This window comes from Notechis scutatus, chromosome 3, assembly GCF_049901735.1.
Source record: "Notechis scutatus isolate UNSWTSFEM ecotype Mainland chromosome 3, rNotScu1.2, whole genome shotgun sequence".
NCBI classification, from domain to species: Eukaryota; Metazoa; Chordata; class Lepidosauria; order Squamata; family Elapidae; genus Notechis; species Notechis scutatus.
Genome location: NC_142011.1, coordinates 123,213,418 through 123,235,150, shown reverse-complemented (window position 1 = coordinate 123,235,150; position 21,733 = coordinate 123,213,418). Strand labels below are relative to the sequence as shown.

At 35.8% G+C, this 21,733-nt stretch overlaps 1 protein-coding gene across 6 annotated transcripts in view; it reads right to left on the bottom strand.

Moving 5' to 3' along the window:
• Positions 1-2,720: 2,720 nt before the first annotated feature.
• The window catches only part of SLC12A7 (solute carrier family 12 member 7), a 117,312-nt gene continuing 98,299 nt past the window's right edge, over positions 2,721-21,733 (bottom strand). For 4 of the 6 annotated variants that reach the window (XM_087961123.1, XM_087961125.1, XM_087961124.1 and 1 more), the window contains 4 exons: positions 18,726-18,907; positions 15,165-15,179; positions 6,948-7,081; positions 2,721-5,361 (listed from right to left, as the gene is read on the bottom strand). In XM_087961123.1, the coding sequence (XP_087817249.1) occupies positions 5,270-5,361; positions 6,948-7,081; positions 15,165-15,179; positions 18,726-18,907 (423 nt within the window). In that variant the 3' untranslated portion in view covers positions 2,721-5,269. The remainder of the gene's footprint in view (positions 5,362-6,947; positions 7,082-15,164; positions 15,180-18,725; positions 18,908-21,733) is intronic. The other 2 variants (XM_026672500.2, XM_026672499.2) reach the window with 1 other exon arrangement.

Here is a 21,733-nt window from a genome sequence, read left to right as displayed (position 1 = left end):
TAAAATCAGGACACCCTTGCCAAATATTGCTCATCTAGACGAGGAAAGTTGCTGTTGGATTATCCTTGTTCTGACTCACATGCACATTAGTGTGCACTACTCCCACTGATCCTCTTTAACTGAAGCAAGGAGGGGAGGAATAAAAATAGAAGAGTAGCACAAATTAAGAAAGGTTGGGGGTGACTTGAAAACATGGCAATCTTTCCCTCTTCCACTTTTTTTTCTAAATAAGGGAGCAGTTCAGGCAAACCCTAGGTGGCCTCTCAAGAATTGAGCATGGCTATTTCTGTTGCTGCTTGAAACATTGCAGGAATTTCATAGTTGGCATCCATTATAGCATCTCTTTTTCCCCAATGCTCAGTTGAACTTTTGGAATCACTTTGCAACTTTTTCAGATTATCAGTGAAATAAAGGAAGAACACAAAATTTCTGCGCGTTCCAATGAAATATTTTAAAAGAGTAGGTTAGTCTTAAATACATTGGAATTGGGTAGCTACTAAATTCAAATTAAACAAAGTCTACTTTACTTGCCTTTCTTTTTGGATATTTAAATTCTGCTTTTAAATTATAATGATATTGCATGAGTGGAATTGATTCTCATATTAAGCAACAGATCCAGTTCTAGAGACACTGACATTGCTTATAGAGCACAACACAAGGCAATTGGGCCATGAATTACCTTATTTTTCAGTTCCTTTGAGGCATAAAAACATCTTTTAAATATGGGCAAAGAACAGCTTCACATCCATTTGCAATTTAAAAATTGTCCTCAGCTACCCCAGCTACAAAAAGATTACTTTCACAAATATGCAAACATTTGGTACAAGCTAAGAGCTATTGGCATATGCATCAGACCCGGATTTTTATTATATGAATCAAAGCTTTGAAATGTATATGGCTTTAGCGATTAGGCCATTTATTTCATTGTGCAATTATCATGAAAATTGGTCCTTACGAAAATAAGATATAAACTAAAATTGGTTCTTATCATGGAGATGTCGCATACTAAGTTAAAACACATAATCTGCTCAAAGCAAGATACTTTTCTGTCCTAAATCTGAGGAGCTGATGAGCAAGAGTCGATGAGATAGTATTGTCACATGAGAAAATGCTTACATGATCCGATTCAAAATGTGCCAGCATATACAGTGATAGGTGGCCTTAGGTTTATCTGTGTAACACCTTTGTTATACAAGCAGTACTGGCTTCCAGATTCCTTCTGGGTACAATTCAAAGTGCTGGTTATTGCCTTTAGAGCCCTATCTAGGTTACCTGCAGGACTGCCTTTCCCTAAGGGCAGCCACCTGCCTTATCAGATTAGATAGGGTGGACATGTTTCTAGTCTCTTCCCTAAAACTTTGCCATGTATGAGAACTAGGAAGTGTGTAGCAGCCCTTGTCCAATGGAACACCTTGTCTTTTGAAATTCAACAGGAATTTCAACAACCTGCTTAGCCTTCCATCAAGTTTTGAAGACTTTGTTTTTCCTCCAAGCCCTGGGGTAGGATGAGGTGACTGTATATGTCAGAGATTTCACTTGGTGCCAGTTTTTTGTTTTTAATGTTCATGAATTTTGTTTTAACATGGTTTTATTTTATTACTGATATTGTTCTAATTCTTGACTGGAAGCCACCCACTTCAGTATAAGGTGGGCAACTATATAAATGTTTAAAATAAAAAATAAATCTTTGCTCTACATCAGAATCTTCAGTGTAAGGAAGCTGATTTTCCCATTTACTAGACTTGATAATGACAATATGTTAATTACAAGGCTTAACATCTCATCATAGAATGTTTCTTTTTAATACATTTCACACTAATAAGAGTTAACGTAATAAGCATTAAGCAAACTAATAGAGAGACTGGGTTCTAATAAACTACTTCAAAAATCTTTAGAAAAGTTCAGGGTAGGCTGTTATGACAGAAGTACTGGTATAGAATTGCCAAGTAAAACCTAACAATAAGAAGAGTGTAAAAATATCGAAAAAGTGAAAATGAATCCCCTATGCTTTAAATAAAATATGTCAAAATTGAAGAGTAAAAGTAAACCCATTTATTTATATTGCATATTTCTAGACCATCTACCTCCCTCAAGATAGATTTTGCAATCTTTAGTAAGACCATAACATCCTCTGGAAGGAGAATATTAGGAAAATTAACACCCTAGAGACATTTGGAGTTGTGAATTCCAGTGTAATATGGGAGCCATCATCTAAGACCAATGTTCCAATCAGAATAATATCTTTGAAAATATAGATGATGAACATGTCTTATCCCCTGTGGCAGCAAAGAGTTAATGCCTCATTTCTAAATTACCTTAAAACCAAAGTCATGCTAGCAGTTGAAACAGAAATAGTTTTTTCTGCTATTTATACATAGACATTCACTTTTTAATTTCAGAACTACAACTAGAGCTCAGTCTGAATTCTTGAAATTTTTGCTTCAGCACCACTGATATATACAGGTGCAAGGATATACTTTCCCTAGAAAGGGTGTCAAGAGTTAGAACCTATTTGAAAATTCTCTCTCCCATTGTGTCCCAAAGAAAAGCCCAGCAAATGAAACAATATCTCACCAGTTGGAGTGTTTATTCATCTATGTACAATTTGATTCCCCCATCAGCCACCCATATCTACCATATTTATGATAAGCCACTAACAAGTTTTTTTCCTTCTGTCAGCTAATTATCAGAGGAAGAATAGCTAACACATAGATCTGAGGTTTTGTTTTTTTTTCATTTTTGGGAATACAGCATATTATTGAGAAGTTGCTAAGTAAATGTCATCGGCTTTGCAGGCCAACTGTTTTAGCTTTAGGAATTATTTCTAAAAGCTGCTCAAAAGATTATCAGGTGTTTGACTAAGCAAAACATCTCTGCAAAAGTATGATTAATTTTCTCTTTTAGCATGATACTCTCACTGATATTACAGCTTATCTAGAACAACTTTCAGGTAGTGATAGAAGTCACTCGCACAGACAAGACTCCATGTAGCGACAGAAAAACAGATAAGGTCCAACCATTGCCAGGAGAATGGGGATAACAAGCTATGGCATACTAGAATGAGAAACAAGTGGGATCAGATGAGTATGATAGTGAAGATCTAGACCAGGGATGTCAAATTCGCGGCCTGCGGGCTGAATGCATCACTGACCATGCTCACCCCTGGTTTAGCAAAGGAAAAATGGGACATGACACCGTGAGTTTGACACCCCTGATCTAGATGACAAACACCCAGAGAAAAAAAAAGTATATTTTAATGACTCCAATCAAAAATCTTCAATTGGAAAATTGAATTGGAACGTATTTCCTTTTTAATGGGAATACTAGTTGAGGAAAAGTTAGCCTTTTTTTTTTCTCTACCTGGGGATCATGGCAATTAAATCTGGGATTTTCTTCTCCCAAAGCATATGCTCTACTATTAGCATATGCTTCTGAACATTTTATTACTTCAGGCAAACAATTATTCCAGATCATTTTGAAATTCTTTTGTCTTTCCAAAGTAATTTGCCAAATTCTAAAGTGATGCACTATATTTCAAAACAGCCTATTAAGGTCATTTGAAAGAACTATTTTCTAAAATGCTTGTGGAGTTATATGGAACACTGTGTAACTATAACCATGAAATTCATTATGGGCAATCAATAAGTAATTAGACTATCCCTAATGACTGGCTAGCAACTATCAATTTTAAGCTACAAAAATAAACTAGAGAAACAGTTAATAAATTATAGTGAATGAAGCTATTGTTAAGTTTCTCATTAGTTAGTTCTGTGATAAAAACATGAGCCATTACATTTGTGGAAATGCTAATATAATTTACAAATATTTCAATTTAATAATTCACTAATGTGCAGTAGATATATAAAAGTTATGTCCCCATTTCATATTTTTAAAAATGGTAATCATACTGCAGCGGAGTCTTGACACAGAAATATTTAACAAACTAAAGTTCACTATAATAGTGGATACATTAATACCAAGTAAAGTTTAGGAATCATTTGAGTTTTCGTTCTTGGAAAGACAGTAACAAAGATAATGGGAAAATGTAGTAGGACGGAAAAATATCTTGAGGAATTCAGAAAAAAATAACTACTCTAGGATAGTCTCAAAATGTATGGAACTTACTTATGGGAGAAGGTTCCAACTGCCAGTAGCCATACTTTAGATCCATTCAATGCTCACAAACTGGAAAAATATACTAATCCATGTTTTCATTTTGGGAATGTGGTCTGAAATTTGGACTGTGTCACCTAATCCCTGGCTAAGTAGTTCGTCCAACAAGGGTATAGGAGATATTGTGTAGACCCCAAAAGATGGGTGGGTAGGTGTTTGCAGACTGAAACAAATCCCTTTTGGCTGTTGATCATCTGTGTAGGATTCAGAATGCTTTCCAATCCATGACCGAAGTGTGTTGTGCTGCCAGTAGCCATACAGAATAACCTTCTTTTCTTCTAGTTTGTTTAGTAGAATCATCCAAAGGAAGGTAATATACGTAATGGTTGATGCTGGAACTTGATTTTATTTTACTAGATTTTTACTGTTTTCTTCTAAAACATGAGATTATTCAACAAGTGAATATGTATTATAGAATGCAATCTTGATTTGCTCTATCTGTTACTGGCAAATGATCTTTTCAAATCAGCTTCTCAATTAAACAACTTAAGGGTAAATAAATAAAACTCAGAAGTAACACTTTCAAATAGTTAAATAATTGTGGTGACTAAATAAATTATTTTTATTAAACTAATTTCCCCCCCATAAAAATACAGTGCTAGGCATTTCACAAATTGATACGTAAATATGAGCACAGAACTAAGGAGAAACAATACGGCGGAAAATGGTTGTAACTCAGCAAGGTCAGTAGTAAAATGACAATTGTAGACATTTATAAAACAATTCCTGGAGTCCCCACACCACCCTTTTTGTTTATTTCTTGTAACCCATCATTTAACACATCATTATTTTAAAAAAGTACTAAAACGTGTTCCTATATCCCCCCCCAAAAAAAGCAAAAAACCTTTTCCGTATAAAGGGTTCTATGAGCGTACTCAGTGCCCATCTTCATGTGAATGACAAAATAAGTCTCCTAGTTTTCTACATTAATATAAAAATATATACATCCCCATTTCTTCAGTAAAGACAAACTTTAAACATCTATGTAATAAACAGGAGGGAGAATAGTATTCAACTATAAATGTTGTATTCTGCACACTAGAAACATGAGTCTAGCCCAAAGTTGTTTACTCCAACATTTGCTAATGTGAAATCATTAGGAGTAAATGGTGATCACTTCACGTCCTCCTCCTCGCACCAAAAGCACTCTGTTTAAGCCTTCTGTCAAAACTTCCAAAAACTCCATGTCTGGGTGTTAAATCAGTCAAGGTTGTAAGGAATGCATGTAATCTTTATGACCCCCATATTACTACTCTATGATATTCTTTCTCATAAAATGTGTAATTTGCACCCCAGAAGATCTGTTATGCAAGAGTCAGACAGAACTTTCAAATCTACATTCAGCCATGAAACTGAAATTCATACAAAGAGAGATTACTTACTTTTTCTGGTTGAACGTGGAAATAAATTTTAAAAGCAGCTTGCGCAATTAAAAAGGCAACATTAAAAAGGTCCAGAGCAAACATAATATTACTCAATTCCTCATGCTTAACAGGTTACAATTGGCTCCACCCCTCATTCTTCCTACTAGCTGCCTATCTATTCAATTACTATAACTGCTCATCTCAAGTCAATGACTCTGGGCAGTTTACATTTCATCTGACTCCCAATTTAGTATTGAAACTGGATATTATAATTTATATGTCATGTGCTATTCAGGGTTTGCTTTTAACTTCTGAAAACAAAGGCAAAGGAAAACAAATCATGGAATATTCCATGATTACATCAATGCAGCTGTGTTAAACTTTCCTTGAGACAAGAGGGAAATATATACCCTTTGTAATTTATAGTTTTTTTAAAAATCCCAATATTTTAGCCATAATTATCAAAGTACTATTTTTAAAATATATTCACAGTGAAAAATAAGAATTTGTATTGATGCTGTATGTTTTCTTTCCTATATTTATATAAACAAATGTAAGAAATTAATATCCCCTTTATACCGTAAGATATGTTAAGAAGCCTTCGGTGAATGCTGCTGGGATCGGGGATCAAGGACACAAATGAAAGAAGGGGGGGAGGAAGCAACCGAAGCCTGTCCTTCTCTCTGGGTCAGCTCTGTCAGTCGCTCTCTCGCTCCTCCACCAGCACAGGAAGAAACTGCTTCAAAGAAGCGGGGGCTTCCCTGAAGCGCCCGTTTCTCCCCACCCCCACCCCGCTCGCCCGCCCCGCCCGCAGTGCTCCGTTCTGCCTGCCTGCCTGCCTTTCGCTTTCTGGTTGTTTCGGAGCAGCTTCGGCTGAGTAAAAGAGGCGAATAGTTATTATTCTCAGCCAAGCTGCTCCCAAACAACCAGAAACTAAGGCAGGCAGGCAGGCAGGCAGGATGGGACACTGTGGATTGAAGTGCGCGGGGGGTGGGAGAGTGGGGGTGAAACGGGCGCTTTCCTGAAATTTCCCTCTTAAAATGAAGATGCGTGTTATACGCCTGTGCGTGTTATACGCCGATAAATACGGTATACTTCACAAATGAAAATATATCTGTATTCTGAGGTATGTTAAAAATATTTGATAAACAAGAAAAGGTTCAGAAGATCTATGATTGTAATAAGTTGTCATTAAACAGATTATTTTCCCGGCTTATATGTTCACCTGTTTCTTATTTCTTGCAATTCTATTCTCATACTTTTTATCTGATCATATAATATCACAATAAGTTTCCAGAAGAATGGTTATATTAATCTATTACAGCGAAGACTTTTCATTTTTGTTTTGTAAATTGATTAGGCTCAAGTTTTGGACTTTGTCTAAAGTTTTTTTTTTCTAAAGAAGGATACAGTTTTCATCCCCATGTCTGTTCTTGGGAGGTCCAGGCATGTTCAGTAATACCAGCTGGGCATTTTGTGACTTGTTTAGGACAACTCCATTGAGCTTGACAGCAGTATGCATTCTTCGCACATTTGACTCATTCCTATGATATGACAACAATTAGAAATACCGTTTCATTGATAACGAAAGAAAAAGTCATTATGGCAGCCAAACATTCATAAATCTAACAAATAAAATGTTCGCTAATCAGCAGTACATCTCACAAAGTGAAAATCTGTATTTGACTTAGAACAATAGCTAGCTGGATCTCGACAAAATAATTTGATTTTCTATAGTGTGTAAGATTTTATCAGGGAATGATAAAACTCTTGGTTTAGTTTCATTTATCTAGGAAAGAAGTTTCCATCTAGTTCATATTACACTGTTTTCTAAAAAAGCAAAGCACCAGAACCAATTAGGACATGCACAGTTCAAAAATGATTTGGAAGAAATGCTTTGAACGCCATACAAATACAACATGTTTTGGCTGTTGACTGAAATACTGTAGCTGCACTAAGGTCCCATTAACTTTGATTAGCAGATTTCAAGCTTGAAACACTTTCATCACAGTTCAACCAAGACACTTTAAATTCAAAGCAATCGGGTTCAGGTCAAACTGTTTTGAATTTGCTACATCATAAACCCAGTTCTTTAATTTATAAGTAGTACCATAAAATTATATATCAGTGGAAAGATAATTTAATCAAGAATGTAATGCAACAACGTTTGTTCAATTATCTGTATTCTATGAAAAGGAATCCTAGAACAACATCCATTTAGTAGTTTTTTAAGTATACATGTTAATTCAATAAACAATTTCCTTTTGTAGCTGGAGGGTATTCTTAGCTAGGATAGCACAGCAATATTAGCCAAGTGGAATCTTTTTACTGAATGTGCTGCTGAAAAAGTACTAGTTGTTGCAAATCTTTTCTGCTTAAGACTGCATCAGCTGAAGCTTGGAAATTAAGTTTGCAGTGTCTTGTAAAGGCAAGATTGAGAACTATGTTACTGTTTTGAACGTACTGGGGGAAAAGGCTTTCAACATGGCCATATTCCTTTGTGTAGTGGGTCATGAGAGAATGGTAAAAGATTGGACCTTGCAGCTGGGAACTATGCAGATTCACAACTACAATAGTCAATAGAAACCTACTGCAACAGAGAGAATTTGATCTGTGCTAAGTTTTGGTTAGTATAGGCAGTGTATCAATACTTCTGAGGGGAAGTACACTGGGTCCTATGCGAAACAGAATTGTCTTGTGCATTAAGCATGGTCAGAAATGAGGCTGGAAACAACATGCAGAGTTCCTCCATAGCTGATAAGGCTACCAGCTCTGCAATCTGCCAGGGAGAACACCTTCCAAATAAAAAACTTTGTATTAGTTGAACAGAAAAACATAACACAAAATTTTTAGGTCCTGCATTGGGTGTTGTGAATATTGAAGTGAGTAGTTTTGCGCTGAAATTTCTCCATGGGCAAGTGTGGGTGCAGATGGGTGCCCCTGAGAAGTGAGTGGATTGATACCTACAGTAGTAGCCAAAATTGTAGAAACCTTTTGGGAAAAGTATATTTTTGAGGTTTGATGGCTAATAACACCAATAGTTTTGGAGTAGTACCAAAAAATTATATATCAATGGAAAGATAATTTAATCAAGAATGTAATGCAACAACTTTTGTTCAATTATCTGTATTCTATGAAAAGTTACCGCCAAATAACCAGAAAAAGGAAGCACGACTTGCTTAGGTTGATATCAGGTACCTTTCCTTCATCTGTTCGTAACCAATGAACATGAGGGCTTAGAGAGCCAATCAGGTGTCATCTTGTTTTGGCAATGAGCCTATCAGATCACAATAGGATTCAGTTACTGATGTCATGTACTGAAGTTGAGAGGAGGACATTTGTCAGTGTTATATGATCGCTATCAAGTTGGGGTTTTGGTGTTCTTTCATTTAGTGAGCTTGTAAAACGTAATAAAATTAAAGTAATGGCGCAAAGAGTTGACTGGTCACCCAAAAAGTGATGTAAAATAGTATTATTAAGTGAAGAAGGCTACAGTTATACAGAAATTAGAAGAAAAATTGGTGGAAACTTAACCAAAAGTGGCATTTCTAAGTTTTGAAGAGGTATAAGGAGAATCAGTCACTACAAAACCACACTGGTAAAGGCAGGAAAAGGTGCACAACAGCAAGAGATAGCAGAATTAAGAGACTGTGCCTATGTGACAGAAGAAAATCATCTGGGTGTATACAAGATGAAATGGCACAATGCAATGTGAAGTTGAGTGCAAAGAATGTTCGGTGCAGACTGCAGGAATTTGGCCTAAAATCTAGAATTCCATGAAAAAAGCCGATTTTACCTCTCAAACAAAGGTTGAAAACACTAACCTGGGCTAAAACCCATGTTACCTGGACAGAGGAACAATGGGACAGTGTTATTTGGAGTGATGAAACCAAGATCTCCCTGTTTAGTAGTGATGGCATAAAATATGTAAGAAGACACTTTTCCCAAAAGGTTTCCACAATTTTGGCCACTACTGTAGCTTGCATATGGATTAGACCAGGGTCTTACTGAATGTTGTTTGCAAAAAAGCCAATGTCAGAGGAATGAAAGCATCACGACTGCTCTCTTCCTCTTCTAATGCATAAGTAATCTTGATGTATTAAATTGCTTAACATGTGTCCTACCAGTGCAAGAAGGCATGTTAAACAATTTAATAGATCTTAATTACTTATGCAGTATAGAAGGCAGAAAAGATCTGGAGGCTGAGAGGATCTGAATAGCAAACACTAGTCTGAAGTTCAATCCTTAGATAGGCTGGATATGGATTTGGAAGCCAACCAAGACCAGTGATATTGCATCTTTATTTCTGGATGGGGTCACTTTCTTCTGGGCTAAACTATTTGTAACTCCTCAACTCACAATTCCTGCTTGAGGAACGTATGGCGGCTTTGGCTAGGCCTTAGTACAACTCCACCTCAATTATGGCCATTCCTGGATCAAGAAATATTCACAGCACATGTTTTCGTCACTTCTTGACTAAACTATTCTGCATGGAGCTGCCCTTGAACACTACTTGGAAACTACAATGGATCCACAATGCAGCAGCTTGAGTAACTGGACCCAATGGGTTTCCTAAAGCAGTACTTACAGAGTAACACTGCTATGTAAGAGATGCAACACTTGCCGAGTGGCTTCAATTCAACCTATTAATTGTTACTTTTACAATATATATTTTATGTATATATGTGTGTGTGTGTGTCATTATAGTTGTGCTTTTAAAGTTGTAGCTGCTTTTGAAGTTGTAGCAACATTTCGGCAGAATCTCATCTGCCATCATTCAGGCTTCAGAAGCCTGATGATGGCAGATGAGATTCTGCCGAAACGTTGCTACAACTTTAAAAGCACAACTACAATGACGTGGGAAAATACCCGAACAAAGCTGAATGCCATACACACACACACACACACACATAAAACTCAATGACCTGATAATCTGCAGGACTGCTTCTTGCATTGTTTCTGCCAAACTCTAGCAGAGAAGTTATCTTTAGAGTCACCCTTAACTGACTGCCAACACTAAAAAGCAGCAGAGGATAACTTTCTGGTCTTCCCCACTCTTTGGTATTGGTATTCCACCCAATTGGTATTCAGAAAATCTGCAGAAGTGGCTGTTCTCAAAAGCCTTTGTTAGTTTTTGGGTGGTCTGTTATTTACTTTCAATTTTACTTTTGTATTATTGCAAGCTGCTCAATCTCCAGAAAAGTCTCTAATGTTGGGGACAGTGGGAAGAAAGGACGATCAGCAGCAAGGTGAGTGGACTCAGTTGCAGTGAAGATGGGAACATCATTAGAATGTTAGGCACAGATCATCTTGGAGAAAATGTTTGCGGCTGTTAGAAGTTCAAAATGACTTGATGGCACATAATCAAAGGTGCTAAAAAAGGAGTGGCACACAGATTGCAGAAATAAACACAATTAAAATTATGTAACTAAAAGGGCTCCATCATCTGCTCAGTGCAAGATGCCATCTGTGTACTGCTTCAGGGAATCCACTGAGTCCAATTCACAAACATCTTCTCTGATACTGGTGACACAAAGAATCAAGAGATCAGTTGCCTGGGGTGCATCTTTAGATCTTGAGAAGACAACCTCCACCCAGCCCTAATTTGCGAGTGTCAATGCTTGCTTCTCTGAGAGGTAATTTCCAGCTTTGGAGAAAACGATTAATTCAGCTAAGGAATGCCACGATTTTCACCGTAGGCATTTTTGAAGACAATGCTGATGGAAGGCCTTCTGGGGGGAAATTAAGATGGCACTTCTCTGAGCTGTCTCCCCAAAATGGAGGCTCTCACATCCTCAATGAGATAGAAGAGCACTGGAATCAGAAGGAAAGAGCTCATCAAGAATCTCGTGAATTAAATGTTCTGATGGAGAGCAACCCTATCCATTGTAAGAGTAAAAGGAAGTCTGCTGCAGTGCTATTTCACTTTCTCTGATCCACCTGTCTTTGGCTTCCCAACAGGATTCAGACAATCCAGTCATCCCAGGGAAATTAAGGGAACCTCTGCTGTCCCAAAGGTCTTGGGGTGGTTGGGAGGCAGGCATTATTTAAGGTTGCTGAAGGAGTTCCTCCAAAACCTGAGAACGTTGGCTTCAACCATTTGAAAACATTCAAAGAAAGAAGAGAAAAAAGGAAAGGAAACCCCTCCTCCCATGCCTTGTACATACCGGAGGAGGTAGAAATGAGAAACTGACTAGTGGCTGCCAAAGTGTTCGGTTCTGCCAGATGGAGTAAATCAGAGTAGCAGCTAAGGATACTTTGATACAGTGCTATCAAATCCAAATGAACTGGGGGGATGGGTGGGAATGAATTCCGAAATTATTTTACAAAGAAAGCAGAGTTGTCATCACCATATTTATGAAGCCGTTCGATTCTGCTCTACTAGTGTAGTTAAGGAACATGAATTGTTCCTCTGAGAATAAAATAATAGAACAGTTCGTGCTCTTTGTTTGCCTTATGGGTGTACCCAATAAAGCACGGAGCTCAGTTCAAAACAGCTCCACTCATGACATTCTGTCAGAATGTTTTAACTTGGTTGAATTCCAGTGGGATGAACTTGGAAAGCCTCAGGTACATGGTGCTCCAAAGGACAAGAACTCAAAACATCTTTACTTATTTGTTAGTTTTTTTAAAAACCCTACCTTTATTGCCTTTTAAGGAACTTGAGATGGCGAACATACCTAATACTCTTTCCTCCTCCTATTTCCTCACAACAATATCCCTGTGAGGTGGGTTGGGCTGAGAAAGTATGACTGGCCCAAAGTCACCTAGGCTTTCGTATCTAAGTTGAGCTAGAATTCATGGCTCCAAGTTTCTAGTCCAGCTTAGCTGCTACACCAAACAGGCTCTTTTTGAATGATGCACACATTATTCAGCAGGAACACAGAAAGAGCCCAAGGATCCATTTTCAAGTAAGCCTACGAAAGCAGGAGTTGCACCCTTGTCAAATCTCCAGTTTTCTCATGTAGATTAGGGTCTTCTTTTATTTGCAAATAGTCTATTTTTGCACAATATCATAATTAACATCCTAGCTGACATTAGAACCATTTGAAATATAGCATCATGACTTAAGAGAACAAGCAAATACCGGTATGTAACCCAAGACACTTGCAAACAATCTAATTTTGTTTTGAACATCCAACATGCAACATTTTATCCTGAGTATATGATAAAAGCTTGAGAACACTCAGTATGGCTTTTATAAGCTTAGTATTTTAGTCTCAGAATATTTTGAGTATATCTAGCCTGCCTGAATTCTGATAAATATTGACCACTAAGAGAGCTGTATTTATCACAAAGATCCTGCCATGAACATCAGATTGTCTACTATAACAATATTTTAAAGCAACATTTTTAGCCTGGACACAAACACCCTGGAAATCAATGGTAACTCAAGCTTTAACTGAGTTAAAAGTAGGAATTTGTAGACATTATTAAGCTCTAATTATTGTTGTATTGCTACAAATATCTTTTCTCAATTGGAGAAAGAATAAGCTCTGACTTAACCACAGCAAGACTGAGTGCTTGTGCATTTGGAATCTTCCAGAATCTAGGAATCCGCTAGGATCCAGTTTTGGTTCTTGGTTCCAGTTGGATTGCATTACCTCAGTTGGAGCCATTTTGCCATTTGGAGATCTTCCTTCAGTTCCTATATGGGGATCAGCTTGTAGCCATGATCAGGAAAGCTTTCACACAACTCCAAATTATGCACCAATTGCACTTGCTTCAAGACTGGGAGGCCCATTTTCATTCATGGCTTAGTCACCTCCAGATTGAATTCCTGCATCGTGTCTTACCTTGGGCTGTCCCTGAAGGTAGTATGGAAGCTGCAACTTGCCAGTGGCATATGTATTTCTATATGTATTCCCATATCCCCATCTCACTCAATGACTTGCACTGGCTCCCAGTAAGCACCGCATGTAATACAAGGTGCTGGCTATCACCTATAGAGCCCTACATAGCACTTGGGTCAGTTTATTTGCAAGACCCCTGAGCCCTGTTTCTTCTGACTATACCATGACATTGCTCAGGATAGGCATATAATTATTGTGTTTTATTACCAATGTATCAATTTTTACATTATTTTTAATGTTCTCCACTAAGAGACACAGATTGTGAGTGGGACAGCCTTATCAGTCTTTATATATACAAACTGTAAATAAAACAAGCTTACTTGCATTTCTCAACTTTTTGGCTTGGTTAACGTTTTCAGTTTTAGTTCCAATTAAAACGTATGCAACAGTTAAACGGTCGCCTTTTGAGGAAATCACTGAATTGGAGTATCCAAGTGAATGAGAAACATGAAATGGACTGAGATTGTTTGTATGAAGTTAAGATAAATCTAACTAGTAAACTATAAACAATTTCAAACAGATTTATCCCTTTTGCAATTAATTAATTGGAATTAAGATAAAGAAGTTGAAAAATAATATATATTATTTTCATTCAAAATCTTGCTCTAATCATATAGAATGATTTTGTTTACATCTGCTAGAACTTCCACTTATGTAAATAGCTTGTACTTCAAACACAATCCTTTCTCTCTTTTAAAGAATTATGGGCCAAAACTGAAGGAGCAAATAATAAATCTTTTTTTACAGTGACAGAAGATGCAAAGGAACCTTTGCACGAGTTCAACAAAAAGGCTGAACAAAGCATGGGTTTCCATATATTTGGCTGAATATACACACACATACATACACAAATGACATCCCCCCCCACACACACACATTAACTGGATATTATGCTATTAGCCAACCAGATCCATGGGTGCAAAACTTGCTCACGGAACACCTTTGCTGTATCAGAGTAATGTATCGTATAGTAAGAATGTGTGTGGATAAAGGCTTAATTGCTTTTTAATATACAGGACCAGAACTTCAGTGCTCTGAGGAAATATTTTTTTCAAACAGAAGATGACCCATTCAGAGAAAATGCAGGAGACAATACATTTTAAAAATGGAAAAAGCAGTAGGGTGTCTTTAGTGTATTTTAAAAGAAAAATGGAGAAAGTAAGAAGAAAAATAGTTATACCTGGATACATGACATATCTTAACTTATTTTGATAAGAGGATTTACTGTGGTTCTTGTTGTTTTTTTTAAACATAGGAGTCTGGAGATACGCAACACAGCAGTATATACTTACAATTTAAATAACCACGAAATGAACAATGATATGGCTTAGCAAACCACTCAGCAACAACAAAAATACATTTAAAAATACTTTCAATGTCATTAACAAATTATCTGAAAATGATATTATGTGTTTATGAATAAATACATATTTTTATTTAAACACTATTGTGCAATTCTGGTTAATGAGTTAATTAAAAAATCATCATGGGATTTTGATGAAGAAAAAGTCAGATGATGTATACAAACAAAAATTTCATCAGCTCTAGAATATTATTTGCATTGAAAGTGGACAAGAAAAGCAGAGATGTGACTTTAAAAAAATAAAACCCAGGAGAAGAATGCTATGCCATTTCACTTGCATGCTAAAGCACAATATATGTACACAAGAAGCATGTAATACAAAGCCAATTGGAAGGATACATGCGCTAATAATTCAACAAGAAAGCACGGACAAACAGAAAAATAACCTAAATTGCAGCAAATTTGACTTACAGATGTTCCCATTCTCTACATGGAAAAGAAACAAATATGTATTACTTGACACAGGGGCATATATTTTCAATATATAGCAAATTAAATAAACTTCAAGTTTTTAATCATGTGTAAATAATATGCTTTCTATATTTTAAAAACCAAACTATCATAGTAACTCCTGTTTAAGGTTGACACTCCCATTAAACCTAGATATGGCTTGGCATTTTAATATACTTTTTACTTCTGGAAATTACTGAATTATTTATTTTCTCAAGGTGTGAATTATTTTTGTTTCTAGAGACAAGTCCCCAAATTTCAGGCTACATGACAGCTTCTAATGGGTACCTATGTTTTTGGTGGACTTTAGATACGTAAAATTACCATAAATGTTCTTAAAATATCATGAGTTTGACTATTCATTATCTCAGTCTTACTTAAAAGCAAACACTTTGAAAACAATGTCATTTTCTCAAGATTAAATCAAACATGATCCATAATTTAACATTATGGATCCAATTTTGTATGTTGAGAATGGTTCTCTGTGAACTGTCTGAGAACTTGCTTTCTGGCTGTCCTAAACTGGATCATATTCCTTCCATAATGAGTTTTTCTCCCTTGAAAACTGAAATGGTACCACACTATCTCCTATATACCTGAAAAACCATAAATATTGTGTTCAGAAAGGAAAAGTCACTATGTGCTACCTGGTGAGAAAGGAAGGATGTAGGGGCAAGGCAGCATGAATCATCACCTCTTTTTCGTCCCCCTCAGAAAAGTATTACCTGACCATATTATTTTTGGATATACGAATTTTTAAAATTAAATTGCTTGCTTTTTATTGTTGCCTGATATTTATGTATTTTCAAATACACAAATGAAAAAGCTGCTGATTTTCTCAGAGGAAGCAATACTATCTTTCCAAAGGCACACACAATTAATTTCCTAGATCAATATACTTAAATTTGCAGGTGCAAATAACAGAGGTTGCAATGTTGTAAGTTGTTATGGACGTGAGAGCTTCTACGCCTTCAAGAAAGTCAATTTCCATAACTCTTTTATTATTCATAAATAGAATAAGTAATTCATGCTTATGAAAAAGTGTTATAAGCAGTTAACATAATGTGATTTTATGTTAGCATCACTGTGTCCTTCAATTTATAATCAAAACACTGGGCTTTTTTCTACTTATTTTCTTACTCATTTGATTGGTGCTGCCTTTCTGTGCAGTTATTACTTAGTTTACATCACCATCTGGTGGTTGTAGAGATATTTGTTATTTGTACTACTGTGCAAATAGTTAGGTAGGATGACCTGAGAAGGACAACGAAGCCAAAGTCACCCAGCTGGCTTTCATGCATAAGGGAGGCCTAGAACTCACATTCTCCTGCTTTCGAGGCCACTACCTTAGCTATTAAACCAAACAATGGTTACTTTATTTTAAATATCATGTGAATCATATGTTTTGTAAAGTAAGCAAAGACATGAAAAGCATACAGAATTATATAAATACAGACACTGTATTGAGCATGTCTGAAAGTATATGAGTGTCAGTAGTGGGTTTCAAGTTTTTTTTACTACCAGTTCTGTGGCTTGGTGGATGTGGCATGGCTTGGTGGGCGTGGCAGGGGAAGGATACTGTAAAATCTCCAGTCAGAGGTGGCATTTACTGATTCTCCGAACTACTCAAAATTTACGCTACCGGTTCTACAGAACTGGTCAGAACCTGCTGAATACCACCTCTGATGAGTGTCCATATCTTCATGTACTAAGAATGTGAAATTCAGGAATTGAAAAAAATGCTAATGGTCTGTGGTTGTTCATCTAGAGCTGCAGTTCTTCAATACAGTTTATGAGCCTGCACAGAGCTATGTCCAAAAATTTCTAGAACTAGCCATCACCAGATAATGAAGAAAGAACAATTCTTCCAAAAGTTGCATTTCTATGGAACATAGATCCAGTTTATAGCGCTGACTGAAGATAATGGGCTAGGCTTGCATGGCTAGCCAGCACAATTTGGTCAGAGAATAATCTGAAAGAATGTTATTATTTAAGTGCAGTCAGAAGTTTGGTCAGTTTTAGCAAAGCCCGATGGATACTATTATACATTTGGAGAAATCCTGTATAGACAAATTATGCCCTTTAGATGGAACTTGGATGGTCAAGAATAAAGTCTGGTCTTACTAAAATGGTGCTGTACAGTCCAAGCAAAAAATTAGAGAAGGAAACCATTTTCCAATGGTTTGAGAGACCAGAAAAATACTAGACAGAATAATGTTCTGATTTAAGTGAAAGATCAGTGCTTTCAGAAGAAAATAAATATATGGTGAAAAAAACATGTAAAAATGATGTTATGGTTATCAAAAAAGCTACCTTCTATGAATGAAGGCAAATTTGGGTGAATGGGGGAAAGTTTGGGATCAAAAGCATACAAAGAGACAGACTTCAGGTTAGGAAGAAGCAGAGGAGAGACATGTGTTGGCCTTTTGTGAAACGTTTTGATAAGGGGTTAAAAAAAAAAAGAACCTCTTGTTGAAAGAAAAAGAAAAGGGATGAAATGGAAATGCAGTATAGTGTTATTAAAGATAGAGCCCATCTCTACTGTTTGAAGTGCAAGAGCCAGTATTTCAACGGATAGTGTTGTTTCTGGGCAAATATTTGCTGCGTTTTGAAATTTGACATGAACAATTGGTGAAGGAGACAATTTCCATTTGGCCAAGTTAAATGGCGAGAACATTGTTACTTTGTGTCCTATGGATTGCTAGAACAACAATGGAATGACAAACACCGTAATGTCAAGCCTGGAATATAAAATTTAAATCACGGGAACCAGCCTGTTTCTTAAATCTCCAATATAATCTGGAGAATTTGGTTATAGAGAAGGTCTTAGAGAACTCACAGTGCCGGTAAGGAGTATCAAATTGGTTGATGCTTGTGACGTTTTATATCTGGACTAAATGCCTTAGATACAGAGAGCTCAGAGATATGCAACCCATCCATAGAGGTACCGGTAGCTAGAACATATGATTGGAAGAAAGATGAATTTGTCTGCAATTAACCCCTTGTGGAAGGTCTTCTTAACATAGGAGAGAAACTGTCTTATGCCTACTGTATGTCCAAAGAACAGGAACAGAGGTAGATCAATAGGGGGGACATCAGAAGAAGATCAAAATAGACATGTAAGTCAAATCCATTGTATGATGTAATAGTCGGTGAGTAATGAAGGCTGTGACTCTTATTAGGGAAGCAATCTTGTGTACTGTATATGGACAAACTGTCCGGATAGTTAAAATGAAATTATATCAGTTAGTTGCACAAAACATGAGGAAGGCAAGGAAGGGTTCAATCACCCAACTCAGTAGGTTCTAGAAAACTCCACATGAGGCTCTGCGCAAGTACATAACCCACTTCTATGAATTAAGAATTATCATATAGAATGTTAGTGAAAAGAAGGATGTATAACAACAAAGGAAAATAGAAGAGTTTACACTTTCAGCATTGAAATTGTGATTGAGCAGCATTCACAAACCTGGAACTCATCTATTCTTAATAATTTTTTCTATTCCTTAAATAACTACTTACGGTTTCATACTGAAGATATCTTTGTAGCCTGGTGCACATGCTTCTTTATTTTTATGCTTTTCAGATATAAGCTTCTCTTTTGTCCAGGTCATCTGTACTTTTTCTGGGGCAGCAATGGCTGTCTGTAATTTAACCATTCCTGTTCCATGGGATGCCGTGTTTCTGTCATGGATTAACTGAGCCTGGCCAAAGATAAGCAAACAAAGTAAAGATCAGCATTTTTGGCATGTCAGCTAATTCAAAACAGGTAGAGGTCTGTTCTTATAGAATGTACTGCTTGGGAATTAAAACTGGATTTTTAACTTGCAATAACCATTGACTCCCCAATTGAAAGGTAATTATACATATAATAATGTATAATTAAAATGCTAAATCTGGGTTTTTCTAAAAATAGTGTGAAATTCATTCTTCCATGTTGTTGCAGAGGATCCAATAGTATTGCGGCTTGACAAACTATATGCACATATAACATAATTTCAATATAGATGAAAAGTCCATGCAAAATAGCTTTGAGAAGACAAAATAATAATTTGCACATGCATGCATATATGCTTTCCAAAGAGTTTATATGTTTATCTTGCAAAAATGATATTATCTATTCCTACCTATCACATAAATAATTGGGACAGTTGCTGTCATAGTCACATGATATGAACAGTCAGTATTATGGTATCGATAATATATAGCCTCTTTTACAAAATTCAAATTGACGTGTATATCTAAAAATCAGTAATTTCTTACTTGTTTTATCACTATTGTTGTATCACTATTGATACAACAACTATAATGATATCAATATGAATAATAACTAGGTATTCCATTTCAATCACATGGGAATTGACCTCTAAATAAAAAAAAATGGACTTACAATCAAAAGATTTACTGTTCAGCATTGGAAACACAAACATATGTTTTACCTATTCAGCTGTTTGCAGAATTGATTAATGTAGACTAATCAAGGATGATTGCAATTAATCAGGGCCTCAATTTATTTCATATAATGTATCTCTCTAAATATACATTTTGCATGTGTATATTTTTAGCTTTTTATAACAGTGTATTGTTTCTTTTTTGCATTCTGTTAAAAAACTTAAATAACCAATTATAAATCAATATTTAACTTAAATTTAAATTATATTTTTAATTATTTATATTTACATATATATATTTACACAAATGTAGGATCTTGCATGTTTTTATTATTAGCACTTTTTTCTTCTGAAAGTTTGCTTTTTTTCAAGTAAAATTTAAAATCCAGGATAAGTCTTTTATACGCACAGAAAGAGCTCCTTTTGTTTTTCTCTTCTTTTTCATCACTATATTTTTTATTTCTTTCATTAGAACGAATTGTTGAATTGTTAGATTATATTTTATTTCAAGGGCATTTCCTCATGAAAATTATTTTTATATTTAAATTCTACACAATATTATTGAGAAAAAATGTATTTAAAAATGGACTCAAAAACAGAAAAGAAAATTATTATTATTCCTTGCGCTGCTAAAGAGTTTGGCCTGCCAGCCAAATAATTATAGGCTGAAGAAATTTGGGGTTTTCAGTCTGAAGAAAAGATGACTGAGGTTCAGATAGATAAAGGGAAGGTAGAGCAAGGTGGCTAATAATTATTTTGCACAGAAACGAGGGTCAGAAATAACTCTAAACTTCTTATTCTATGTTTCTGTAATTCTATCTTTTAGTGAGCAAAGGAGTGCAATCAATCCTTCTTTATCACTGGCTTTTCCTCTGGATGGCACTACTTTGCTTAACATCATATGCATATTTTAAAATCTGGCTGTATTCTATTAGAGTGGATTCTTCTTAGTACAATTTGTATGTTAAATATATGGCAGGTTTCAAAGGTTAACATCTTTTTGAAGATCTTTAAAAGGCTTTTTGATCATCCCAAACAAGCAAGGATATGTGGGAAAGGCACAAGTGGTAGCAGACAGAAGTACAGAGGTTGACTGGATGGATGGATGGATGGATGGATGGATGGAAGGAAGGAAGGAAGGAAGGAAGGAAGGAAGGAAGGAAGGAAGGATGGATGATAGCATTTCTTTTCTTTTCTCTCTGCCACACCAACCTGAACAGGCTACCCTGAGGCAATATTCAAAGTATCACCAAGAGTGTCCTGCAGTGCAGCATGTACCATGAAAGCCTGAAAACTGGACTATAAGATAAGTTAGTAGGCACGAGTATGAATTAATGAAAAAATAAAAACAGGTATGTATATCAATGTGGTTCTTTAAAAAAAAAAAAGCAAGGGAGCCCTCTTCAATCGAGTGCTGTGTAGTTATAATGAGAAGTGTAATGAGTCATTTCCCTGTCATTGCATTCAATTATATTATATTATTTAAAGTTTTGGTGAAAACGAATTATAAATTACCTCAGATGCTAGAGGACAGCTACGCCATGATCTGAAAATCTTTCACATGAAACAATGGCTTTAAAGCACAATACATTAAACATAGAAAGGAGATGGTATCTACTAAATCCTACTTTGGATATATTTTTTGTTACTCTTTTCAACAAACATTGACACAGAACCTAGTAAAGGTTAAATACAAAAACAATATTCCATGTTGCTATGATCTAAGGATTTGCCCACACTTGAAGTGCCACTTTTTCATATACTGTACTATAGCAAATTTCTTCTGAATGAGAAATTTAAAATTCAAAAACGAAAGTATAGCCAATGCCTTTTTTTAAATTAAGAAAAGATGAAATGAGAAGTGTCAGTTTGTAGCCAATAAAGTATGTTTAAATTCATTTAATTTCAGATGAGACTAATCAAGTGATCTATGGACAGATTTCTAATTTCAAAATTTGTAATTTTACAAAGTAAAGAGTAGATGGTGATGTGAATTCTAATGGGAAATATAGAACATACCTATGCAAATTCCTGCTTTTCCTCCTATTTTCTGGGTTTTAAATGTTCAATCCACCTCTTTAAACAGAAGTACACTGACAACTAAAACAAACTGCCTACGTTTGTGACCTTTTGTCTATG